This window comes from Oppia nitens, unplaced genomic scaffold, assembly GCF_028296485.1.
Source record: "Oppia nitens isolate AA-2021 unplaced genomic scaffold, nextdenovo-longstitch-racon4-pilon3 scaffold26_pilon_pilon_pilon, whole genome shotgun sequence".
NCBI lineage: Eukaryota > Metazoa > Arthropoda > Arachnida > Sarcoptiformes > Oppiidae > Oppia > Oppia nitens.
The window spans coordinates 1,338,995-1,351,434 of NW_026533206.1; the positions used below are offsets into that span (position 1 = coordinate 1,338,995).

The window sequence follows — 12,440 nt, forward strand, 5'->3', positions numbered from 1 at the left end:
TTAACTGTTAAATCAATATTTTTTTTAATATTGTTTTAGTAGCTAATTATAATAATATTTTATATGATAAAAATAATAGATTTTTTTGTAACATTAATTTTATGAGACATTAATACTATATATATATATATATTTTCCTTTAAAAATATATGATATTTTATTGTATTTATTTTTTATTATTATTGCGTTTATATGAAAAATATAAAAATACAGTAAATTTGTTTAGTATTAATATTGAATGAATGAATAATACACTATATTAATAGTTAGATATATTTAAAAAATAATTATTATTATATGGGTTATTATTTTTTTAGTAAAATATTTTTTCCCAGCCATTTATCAATATAAATAAATATTATACATCAGATAAAATTAATTTATTTAATTATAATATTTATATATAGTTTTTTTGTGTGATATTTGAAATTATGTTATTTTAGAATTTTCATTAAAAAACATTAATAGGAAAATAAATAAAGAATAGTATATTAAAATTATTTTATTAAATAACGATGAAACATTTTATTTAATAAATAAATAATTTAATTTTTCTAAATATTAATAACATATAATTTAATTTAAATTCATATTATATTAGAAATCTATTATAAATTTTATAATAACTATTTTAGATATAAATAAATTTTAGCTAATAAAAAAAATTAACAATTAAATATATCTATTAAAATTATTTTCTAACTATTTGGATTAAATTAATCATATTTTAAATTATTGTAACAGTTTGTATTGGAGTTTTCAAGGACTAATTTTTCAATAAATATATAAATAAAAACATTAATTATATTTAAAATCAAATAACAAATGTTTTTTTTTATAAAATAAATAGTGTTTGTGTTAGTTTTTTGTTGTAATATTTAGTTTTAAATACAATTTAACATTAAAATAATGCCATATTTACTAATATCAACACAAATACGTTTGGTTTGTAAATAATAATTTACTTTTGTTTAAATAAATAAATTTAAAACTATTTTATTAAAATTTTTTAATTTAACAATTGACAGGAATGTGGGCCCACTATAGTGGGCGACTCGCTTAGCGATCCCCAACTTATGGCTAAATTAAATGCCATAAAGTGTACACAAATGGGCAATAAATTGTATGTATATATTGTTTTGAATTTAATTAATTAATTATCTATTGTGAAGACAGTGAGGAATGGCGTACTGATGACTGTCCACGTATTGTATTGGATAAACTCGATGGCATGGGATATACCGTTATATCGATGACAGGGGTCGGTCAGACATGTTGTTGGACTCTATATAAGCCAATTGATAGTCAATAAACTGATGTTTGTTTTGTTGATTAATAAATTTAATTTTTTTTAATTACAGAATTTGTTAAAAATTTATAATTTATTTTTAGTTTATTGTAAAGTTAACAAAAATAATATAATACATTTTTATTGATTTCTATTTAGTAATTGTATGTATATGAAATAGTAATTTTTTAACAATATACTGTAAGTAATTTAATTTAACAAAAGTTATGCTTATTAGAATATATTGTATAGTAAACTGTATATAATTAGTCATTTATGGTTTAAGTATCAAACGGAAAGCACTGATAGATAAGTTAGTATCATTATTGTAGGTTTGAATACCAGTACTGCTATTTGTAAAATAATTTTTATTATAAGTTAAAAGTTTTAATATTTTAATACTAGAAAACAATTAATAGTAGAGTATATAAGCCATGATTGTGGAGTATCTGGTGTTTGAATGGGTAGATCCTCATCCAGTTTAATGAGTCCGATGTCATAATCTTTTGATGATTTTCCATATGAAGGATACAACAAATGTTTGACCACACAATAGGACCGACCCTTATGTCGCTTATCTAGTATTGCCGGATAAACAGCAATGCTTTCTATGTCATCCTTACTGAGAGGATATAGTATATGAAATAATTGTATTAAATATTAATTATTGTAAAAACTTTATATTTGTAGTAATAATACTTTAATAGGTGAGCGCAGATAATAATCCATCTATTGTTAAATATAGTACCGGTTCCCATAAAACTGTTATTATTTCAACAATTTATTAAGTTTTAAATATATTATTTTTTTTTTGATTAATAATTTATTTTTTTAACTATACAATTGTGTCCAAATCGATGGTTTTATATTAACTTCAATGAAGACAATCCACGGCAGTTCTCCCGGTTTGGCCGGTCGTCCGTTTTGTATATCCATTGTGTCATTTGATGACCACTTGAAAAAGTTTTTTGTAGTCAACAGTGACTGCCGTCCGATACCACACGTGTCGAGCGTTACGTTCGGATAGTGTTTGATCTGTGAGTGAATGCAAACACTGAACGACACCAATACTGATGACAACAATACTATTAATCAAAATAATTATATTAAATAATAGAAATGTATTGAATATAAAAGTTTATTAAACTTTTATTTATTGAAAAATAATTATATAAAATATTAACAAACATAAGTTTAACAACATTTTCATTATGATATCCTATAAAATTTTTAATTATATTTCAATTCTAATCTAATAAAAGTTATTAATACTAATACTTATATTAACAATATATTATATACAAAAACTATTTAAACTAATATTATTATTATAAATTTAATACTATAATTAATATTAATAATTTTTTAATTTTATTATTAATAATATAATTTTTAAGAATTATTCTATTTTTAAAAAAACAATAAACACTTTAAACCAACAAATAGTTTTTTAATTTCTTAATTGATTATTAAAACTTGAAAATGTTATTCAAATATACTTGTATTGTATTAAAAGTTTTTATTTCATAAATATTATATTACATTTTTTCTGTTTTAATAATTATTACGTAAATTAAATAAAATAAAATTATTTAAAAAAAACTTAAAAAACATTAAAATTATGTATATATTTACACATTTTTGTATTATATGATTGTATGTAATATTTTTTTAAATTTAACAAAACTGTTAGATTAAGTTTTTTAATAGATTTATTTCTAAATAATTATTTTAAATATATATATATATAATATTAACTAATATGACTTGAAATATTGAAAAAATAAATTTTGTTATGCATTTAAAATAGGGTTGCGAAAGGGGGGTAGGGGGGATCATTAAGGCCATCATTTTCATTATGATTTCCTATTAAAATTTAGTTGTATTTCAATCCTATACTAATAAAAGTTATTAATATTTTTACAATAAAAAACTATTATTTAAATTACTATTATTTTATAAATTTTCATACTTTAATTATTTATTTTAAATATTAATACTTGAATAATCTAAATTTATAATATTGTTTAAAAATTAACAAATAGTTTTAAATTTCTTAATTGATTATTGAATACTTAAAAAAGATATTTATATTATTATATTGTATTACAAAGTTTTATAAAATATATTTTATTACCTTTTTTCTCTTTTTATAATTATTACAAAATAATGTAATTTTAAAAACTTGATAAACAATTAATTTTTTATTTACATATTTATGAATTAAGATTATATAAAATATTTTTTATTTATCAAAACTATACTATAGTTTTCTAAAAGCATCATATTTTTTGTTGATTTATTTTTAAAGAATTATATATATATATATAACATATAATATTAAATAAAGATATTATAAAAATGATATTTTATTACAATTATGACTAATAGTAATATTTACAAAAACATTAGAAAATTTGTTAACAAAAATTTTAAACAAATAATTTTGTTTATAAAAAATCAATTAATATTATTAATATGAATTTTTCATAAACAATAAGTTGTTTTACAGTAATATTATATTTAAAAAAACTATACTATTATTATGAGTTAGTGAAATATAAGAAATATTTCATAATATAACTAATGAATATTTATAAATGTATTGATATATAAATGTAGTTAAGAAAAAATGTTTATAAAAATATGAGAAAAATTGTAAACTAAAATTATAAACAAATAATTTTGTTATTTTTTCAAATATCAATTAATAGTACGGTATTTATAATCACAATCAATATTGTTTTAATAGTATATGTTTTTACAGTATAAATGAAATGTGTATAAATTAAATACATAAAATTATATAAGTATTTAGTATTCAATTATCATATATAATACTTGTATACATTGTATGTTAGTGTTTTATATTAGATAATATATGCAATATTATTAAATTATTAAAAAAAAGTTATTTAAAAAAATAATTCATATTATCAATTAATCATAATATATATTTTTTAAAAGTTTTTAGTTATTAAAAATTATAAATATGTTGTTTAATATCACAATTGAAGGTACAGTAAATAATAATAATATAATAATATTGTATTTGTCTTTGTATTTACAAAATTATTAAAAGTAATAAAAGTTATTTAAATTTTTTTTTAAGATTTCATTAATGTTATGATTAATACAATTGGTTTTATTATTATCACATCCACTGACAGTCAGACAACACTTACCGATAATTATACACATATTAATTCAAACATAACAACAACTGTGGGTAAGTAATTGAATTTATTTAAAAAGTATATTTATAAGTAAAATGATAATAATTTATAAAGTTAGTAAAAAATTGTAAAAATTTTAGACTGGATTATTAAAACAAATACTATCAATGTTTTATATATTACATCACAACTATTAATACTATTAATATATATCATGTAAACAATTCTCTCTCTCTCTCTCTTACTATATGTATATATATATATACACTCTTCTATATAAATATATATATATATATATATAACATTTAATAAGTATTGTACAGTATTTTTATTAAATAAATCAAAATACAAATTTAATAATTAGTAAAATATTTCCCATTGTTTACTATTAGTATATTAATATCAAATTAATTTTCAACTATAATATCAAACTATTATTAATTAGTATACTATACTACATATATACTGTATACGGTATATACTGTATATATATATAAATTTATATTAATAAACTAAATTTATTTAATCATAACAATACATATTACATAATATTCAATAACTTTGACTAAATTAATAGTTTAGTATCATTTGAGAAAATATGTGACAAATGTTAAACAAAACAAAAATCAAAAACAATTAAGTTATGATTTTTTTTTGAATAATTCAATTAATAGTTTCAATTTATATGTAAATAAAAATTTGTTTGTAATAAGTATTATTAATATATATATATATATATATATATATATAAATGTATAATGCATCAAATATTGTATTATTATTATTACTGATGTATAGTATTAAGTAGATATTACTAATAATATGTTAAATTTAACTGAATAGTATTCAACTTATTTTTAAAGCTAATATAAAATTAATATATAAAGTTGTTTAAATATTATAATACAATAGTTTTTTTTATATCTAAATGAAATCTACAATCTGTATAATATGAAAGGAAACTTATAAATTATAAATGAATTAAAATAAAAATATTAGATAATAATAATTTTAATTTATTGCACTTATTATTTTTTTCTAAATATATATTTCTTAGAGATAATGAATATAAATAATGAATCACAATATCAAACACTTAATAACTTATGGATAACATCAACGATTGGCACAATTATTCAAACTATAGACCAATTGAATCAAAACATAACAACTGATGGTTAGTTATTATTAAAGTATATTTTTTAAAAATATATATTAATTTTTGTTATTTATTAAAATAATTTTTTTTAAACAGCAAATGCGTCAAATATTACCAATGAATTAAATACCATATCAACTATTGGTTATACATTTACCGATACTGTAAAACAAATTAACTCAAATATAACTGCGGGTAAATTAAATATTTTTATATTCAATGAACTATTTAAATTAAATTTAAAAATATCCATGAGTTAAATATCACATCAACTATCCGTACAATTATAGATAATGTCACACAAATTATCACAACTACAGCACCTTTATGTAAGAAATTTATTTTATAATAATTATACTGTTAATTATGTAATCAAATAATTAATTTTTTAAAAGTAATTATTGATGAACCAATTACTGTCATTACTATTGCCGTTTGCATTGTAATGGTATTAATGTTTGTATCGGCGATAATAGTTGTCATCATTTATCGCACACAAAAAGTCAACAAAAACACAGTAATGACTACTGAATGGTATTATATGGACAACACTTGCGGACTAACTGTTAGTGATAGCAACGATCAGAGATATGATTTGATTCAACCGTTTGATAACAATAACATCAGATGTGGACCAAACACTTTGAATAGACTTCAGTTACGATATCAACGACAACAACATCTGATTGAGAAATCAAAGGAATTAATAAAACAAAAACATTTTTATAGAGAGTATTATACTATTTAAAAGTTTTAATTTTTATCATTATTATTAGTGAACTATCAAATCAATTAATATGTTAACAAAAGTTTTTTAATACAATATAAAAAATATGTGTAATTATATATAAAATTGGTGTTTGATTATGTTTTTGATTATAACAATATACTCTATCGTCTAATATAATTAATAGAAACTAATTGCTAATAGTGTTTATAAATTTATGTTCAATCTATGTATATATTTAATAATATTTTTTTATTGAATTTCAGTTTTAATTTTAAATTATTTGATTTTTATAACTTTTAAACAACTATTATATATTTACTAAATAATTTTAAATAATTTTTTTACCATAAAATAATAGTAATAAATATAGTCAACATTACAATATAATTATTGTTTAATATTTTATATTTGTGTCTAGAAAATATTTGAAATTAATTGTTCAAATAATAATAATAAATAGTGTTTTTATTCTAAATATAATTATAAAAAATAATGTTTGGCTAATATATAAATATATATAAATTCAAAATAAATATTTTTTATTTAATTAATATTAATACAACAAAAATACAGCAAATTTGTTTAATTATATCTTAATTAATATAATGTAAAGTAGATTTATATACAATAAATTATAATGAAATAAAATTTAGTTTAAAATTCAAAAAAAATTATTTAATTTATATCTGTAGAATAGTATAACAAGAAAATAACTTTTTTTTTATAAAATTAAAAAAAAATTATATAAGATAAATGCTTAAATATATTTAAAAATAATTAAGTTAAACAAAAATATAGAAATATTTAAAAAAAAATTAATTTCAAAACTAATATTATTAATAAGTTAATTAGTTATTTAAAACAGTACTAACAATCCAATTGACACAATTGGATACTCGTATAAAACCCATAAATGAATTTGGATTCAGATTAAGACAGTCGCCAACCATTGGCTGATTGTTTATACCCCGGACTACACCAATAAGTACGGCCCGATTCATACCATCACTACTACCACTACCACTACTACTACTACTACTACCCAAAACATATTGGATTAATGGTCCGCCAGAATCACCCTAATTATATAAATATATATATATATATACACTATTGATATGTAAAAAAAATTATATAAATTTTGATGAGACATACCTGACAAACACCTATTCCTCTATCAACCGGATATCTGAAAGCTTCGATCCGATTATTAGTTGATTTCTGAAACTTTAACCAACCCGTACGCAATGGTCCCGTATTGCTGACTCCCGGATCTGTTTTACCAAAAGCAGCAAACAATGCCAACTCTTCATCGATGTTAACACCGTGTCTGTTGTCTGGCAAACAAATACCGTTTACCGTATAATACCTGCCATCCAGTGATCTGGTAATCCCTATATGACTATTAAGTTTCAATAGTGCGATGTCATACAACTCATTATTAATCGTATAGTTTGTATGTATGAACCACTGATGGACACCATATGTATGGCTTTTATCTGTCTTATCCTGAACTGTACGCAAAGTCATTGTCCGATCGGTACTTATATATAATTATTATATTTAATATATATATATATTACATAATTACATAATTAAGATTAAATTAATAAATAAAGTATATTACATACTATGTACAATATATATATATACATATATATATACAGTATCCATAAATTATACATAGTATAATAGTATTAGACTGACCACCCATACAGGTGACGCCTGTATTATACAGGAATCATGGGTCTGATATACAGGTGACAGGAAAGGGGTTAACATGTATAATAAAATATAGTTTTAAAATATGTAAAACTAATTGATTAATAAAAGTATAAAATAACTATGAATTAAGTTTTGTTAGTAAAAAATTGCTTATATTTTTAATATAGAGTTTAAATAATTTAAATATTATAAAAAATTTATAAATATTTATAAAATTGTTCGTATCTAATATAAAAGATAAATTTCAACTTTTTATATAAATATAGTATCTAAATTAAATTTTTTAAAATTTATATTATAAAAATATACGAATATATAGAGTTATTTAAGTACAGGTTAACATACAGGAATATAATATTTAATATACAGGAAAATATAGGTGAAAATCATATATTTTATACTATTATACAGGTTTACTAATAAATTGGGTGGTCAGTCTAATACTATATAATATACATTAGTATATATATATAAATTATCTAATATATAATATATATACAATATATATATAAATCTAAATTTAAAAAAATAATTAATATATATTTACTGTATTTTCAATATACGTCTAATATTTTAGTAACAAAATGTTAAATTATAATAGTTTTAAATTTATGTAATCAATTGATTATATTTCTATAGTATAGTATATTACAGTATATACCGTATACAATGTGCTGCTGTTATAATCCAATTGGTGTTTAGTATAACACCCGTACAATGATTCCTATAAAATATTTCAACAAAAATATTAAATAAGTTATTTAAGTATAGTTTTGTTTTAGATAATTTATATAATTAAATTTTAACATTAAAATACAATAATGTATTACAAACCACATTAATGGGATAAACCCTAAAAAATAATATGTAGTTGTGATGAATACAATCCATGGCCACTCTCCCGGTTGAGCTAACCGTCCGTTTTGTACACTTGTAGTCACATTTGATGACCACTTGAAACAGTTTTTTGTAGTCAACAGTGACTGCCGTCCGATACCACACGTGTCGAGCGTTACGTTCGGATAGTGTTTGATCTGTGAGTGAATGCAAACACTGAACGACACCAATACTGATGACAACAATACTATTAATCAAAAATAATTATAATATTTAAAATAGAAATGTATTTTAATTTTAGTTTTTATTAATTTTAAAAAATACTATAAAATAATAACAAACATAATTGTAGCAAAATTTTCATTTTGATTTCTTATAAAATTTAGTTGTATTTCAATCCTATTCTAATAAAAGTTATTAATATTTTTACAATAAAAAGCTATTATTTAAATTAATATTATTTTTACAAATATAATACTTTAATTATTTATTTTATCAATAAATATTAATACTCGAATAGTGTAAATTTATAATATTGTTTAAAAATTAAATAATAAAACTTAACAAATAGTTTTAAATTTCCTAATTGATTATTAATACTTAGAAAAAATATTTATATTGTATTACAAAGTTTAAAAACTATATTTTATTACTTTATAAAAAAACAAAAATCTTGTGTTTGAAATGTAAAATTAATATAAAGTTATATATATTAACAGTTATAATAAATTCAGATTATAAAAAGTTATTAATACTTTATAAATAATAGCATTACAAAAAAACAAATATTTTATTACAAGATAAAAGATGTTATCAAATCACTAAAATTATACAAAATGAATGAAATGTTAACATTATGTTTGTATATTTATTTACTTAACTTTAAATTAAAACAAAGCCTATTTTAAAACATATTATTTAAATATATAAATAATATCAAATATGGTAAAATTTACACTATTGATTTTAATAGGACACTTGATGATGCTCTGATACCGCAGTCTGATCTGACACCAGTCAGATCTGACTCAGATTCAGCTCTGACACCGCAGTCAGCTCTGACACCGCAGTCAGCTCTGACACCGCAGTCAGATCTGACACCGCAGTCAGATCTGACACCGCAGTCAGCTCTGATACCGCAGTTAGATCTGACACCAGTCAGATCTGACTCAGATTCAGCTCTGACACCGCAGTCAGATCTGACACCGCAGTCAGATCTGACACCGCAGTCTGATCTGACACCGCAGTCTGATCTGACACCGCAGTCTGATCTGACACCGCAGTCTGATCTGACACCGCAGTCTGATCTGACACCGCAGTCTGATCTGACACCGCAGTCTGATCTGACACCGCAGTCTGATCTGACACCGCAGTCTGATCTGACACCGCAGTCTGATCTGACACCGCAGTCTGATCTGACACCGCAGTCAGATCTGACACCGCAGTTAGATCTGACACCAGTCAGATCTGACTCAGATTCAGCTCTGACACCGCAGTCAGCTCTGACACCGCAGTCAGATCTGACACCGCAGTCAGATCTGACACCGCAGTCAGCTCTGATACCGCAGTTAGATCTGACACCAGTCAGATCTGACTCAGATTCAGCTCTGACACCGCAGTCAGATCTGACACCGCAGTCAGATCTGACACCGCAGTCTGATCTGACACCGCAGTCTGATCTGACACCGCAGTCTGATCTGACACCGCAGTCTGATCTGACACCGCAGTCTGATCTGACACCGCAGTCTGATCTGACACCGCAGTCAGATCTGACACCGCAGTCAGCTCTGATACCGCAGTTAGATCTGACACCAGTCAGATCTGACTCAGATTCAGCTCTGACACCGCAGTCAGCTCTGACACCGCAGTCAGATCTGACACCGCAGTCAGATCTGACACCGCAGTCAGCTCTGATACCGCAGTTAGATCTGACACCAGTCAGATCTGACTCAGATTCAGCTCTGACACCGCAGTCAGATCTGACACCGCAGTCAGATCTGACACCGCAGTCTGATCTGACACCGCAGTCTGATCTGACACCGCAGTCTGATCTGACACCGCAGTCTGATCTGACACCGCAGTCTGATCTGACACCGCAGTCTGATCTGACACCGCAGTCTGATCTGACACCGCAGTCTGATCTGACACCGCAGTCTGATCTGACACCGCAGTCTGATCTGACACCGCAGTCTGATCTGACACCGCAGTCTGATCTGACACCGCAGTCTGATCTGACACCGCAGTCAGATCTGACACCGCAGTCAGATCTGACACCATAGTCAGCTCTGACACCGCAGTCAGATCTGACACCATAGCCAGCTCTGACACCGCAGTCAGATCTGACACCGCAGTCAGCTCTGACACCGCAGTCAGCTCTGACACCGCTAGGTTAGGTTAGGTTAGGTTAGGTTAGGTTAGGTTAGGTTAGGTTAGGTTAGGTTAGGTTAGGTTAGGTTAGGTTAGGTTAGGTTAGGTTAGGTTAGGTTAGGTTAGGTTAGGTTAGGTTAGGTTAGGTTAGGTTAGGTTAGGTTAGGTTAGGTTAGGTTAGGTTAGGTTAGGTTAGGTTAGGTTAGGTTAGGTTAGGTTAGGTTAGGTTAGGTTAGGTTAGGTTAGGTTAGGTTAGGTTAGGTTAGGTTAGGTTAGGTTAGGTTAGGTTAGGTTAGGTTAGGTTAGGTTAGGTTAGGTTAGGTTAGGTTAGGTTAGGTTAGGTTAGGTTAGGTTAGGTTAGGTTAGGTTAGGTTAGGTTAGGTTAGGTTAGGTTAGGTTAGGTTAGGTTAGGTTAGGTTAGGTTAGGTTAGGTTAGGTTAGGTTAGGTTAGGTTAGGTTAGGTTAGGTTAGGTTAGGTTAGGTTAGGTTAGGTTAGGTTAGGTTAGGTTAGGTTAGGTTAGGTTAGGTTAGGTTAGGTTAGGTTAGGTTAGGTTAGGTTAGGTTAGGTTAGGTTAGGTTAGGTTAGGTTAGGTTAGGTTAGGTTAGGTTAGGTTAGGTTAGGTTAGGTTAGGTTAGGTTAGGTTAGGTTAGGTTAGGTTAGGTTAGGTTAGGTTAGGTTAGGTTAGGTTAGGTTAGGTTAGGTTAGGTTAGGTTAGGTTAGGTTAGGTTAGGTTAGGTTAGGTTAGGTTAGGTTAGGTTAGGTTAGGTTAGGTTAGGTTAGGTTAGGTTAGGTTAGGTTAGGTTAGGTTAGGTTAGGTTAGGTTAGGTTAGGTTAGGTTAGGTTAGGTTAGGTTAGGTTAGGTTAGGTTAGGTTAGGTTAGGTTAGGTTAGGTTAGGTTAGGTTAGGTTAGGTTAGGTTAGGTTAGGTTAGGTTAGGTTAGGTTAGGTTAGGTTAGGTTAGGTTAGGTTAGGTTAGGTTAGGTTAGGTTAGGTTAGGTTAGGTTAGGTTAGGTTAGGTTAGGTTAGGTTAGGTTAGGTTAGGTTAGGTTAGGTTAGGTTAGGTTAGGTTAGGTTAGGTTAGGTTAGGTTAGGTTAGGTTAGGTTAGGTTAGGTTAGGTTAGGTTAGGTTAGGTTAGGTTAGGTTAGGTTAGGTTAGGT

The 12,440-nt window shown here is 25.0% G+C and overlaps 2 protein-coding genes across 2 annotated transcripts; one reads left to right on the forward strand and one right to left on the reverse strand.

Annotated features, from left to right (window-relative positions):
* The first annotated feature begins 878 nt into the window (after positions 1 to 878).
* LOC128954360 (GTP cyclohydrolase 1 feedback regulatory protein-like) lies at positions 879 to 1,312 on the forward strand. The gene is made up of 3 exons (XM_054299935.1): positions 879 to 945; positions 1,029 to 1,123; positions 1,177 to 1,312. The coding sequence occupies exons 1-3, from the start codon at positions 910 to 912 to the stop codon at positions 1,310 to 1,312; spliced, it is 267 nt and encodes an 88-aa protein (XP_054155910.1). The 5' UTR covers positions 879 to 909.
* An 807-nt stretch (positions 1,313 to 2,119) lies between these two features.
* On the reverse strand, positions 2,120 to 9,314 carry LOC128954362 (chymotrypsin-like elastase family member 2A). The gene is made up of 6 exons (XM_054299936.1): positions 9,258 to 9,314; positions 8,913 to 9,162; positions 8,740 to 8,802; positions 7,509 to 7,896; positions 7,222 to 7,432; positions 2,120 to 2,373 (listed from the first exon to the last, which is right to left on the reverse strand). The coding sequence occupies exons 1-6, from the start codon at positions 9,277 to 9,279 to the stop codon at positions 2,120 to 2,122; spliced, it is 1,188 nt and encodes a 395-aa protein (XP_054155911.1). The 5' UTR covers positions 9,280 to 9,314.
* Between the last annotated feature and the right edge of the window lie 3,126 nt (positions 9,315 to 12,440).

Excerpts from the sequence above, each read along its gene's own strand:
- LOC128954360 (XM_054299935.1), top strand. The coding sequence starts at position 910 with ATGCCATATTTACTAATATCAACACAAATACGTTTG. Across the intron at positions 946-1,028 it reads TATCAACACAAATACGTTTG|GAATGTGGGCCCACTATAGT; the intron begins GTTTGTAAATAA and ends AACAATTGACAG. Across the intron at positions 1,124-1,176 it reads ACACAAATGGGCAATAAATT|TGAGGAATGGCGTACTGATG; the intron begins GTATGTATATAT and ends TTGTGAAGACAG.
- LOC128954362 (XM_054299936.1), bottom strand. The coding sequence starts at position 9,279 with ATGAAAATTTTGCTACAATTAT. Across the intron at positions 9,163-9,257 it reads GAAAATTTTGCTACAATTAT|TATTGTTGTCATCAGTATTG; the intron begins GTTTGTTATTAT and ends TTTGATTAATAG. Across the intron at positions 7,897-8,739 it reads ACAGCAGCACATTGTATACG|TACCGATCGGACAATGACTT; the intron begins GTATATACTGTA and ends ATTATATATAAG.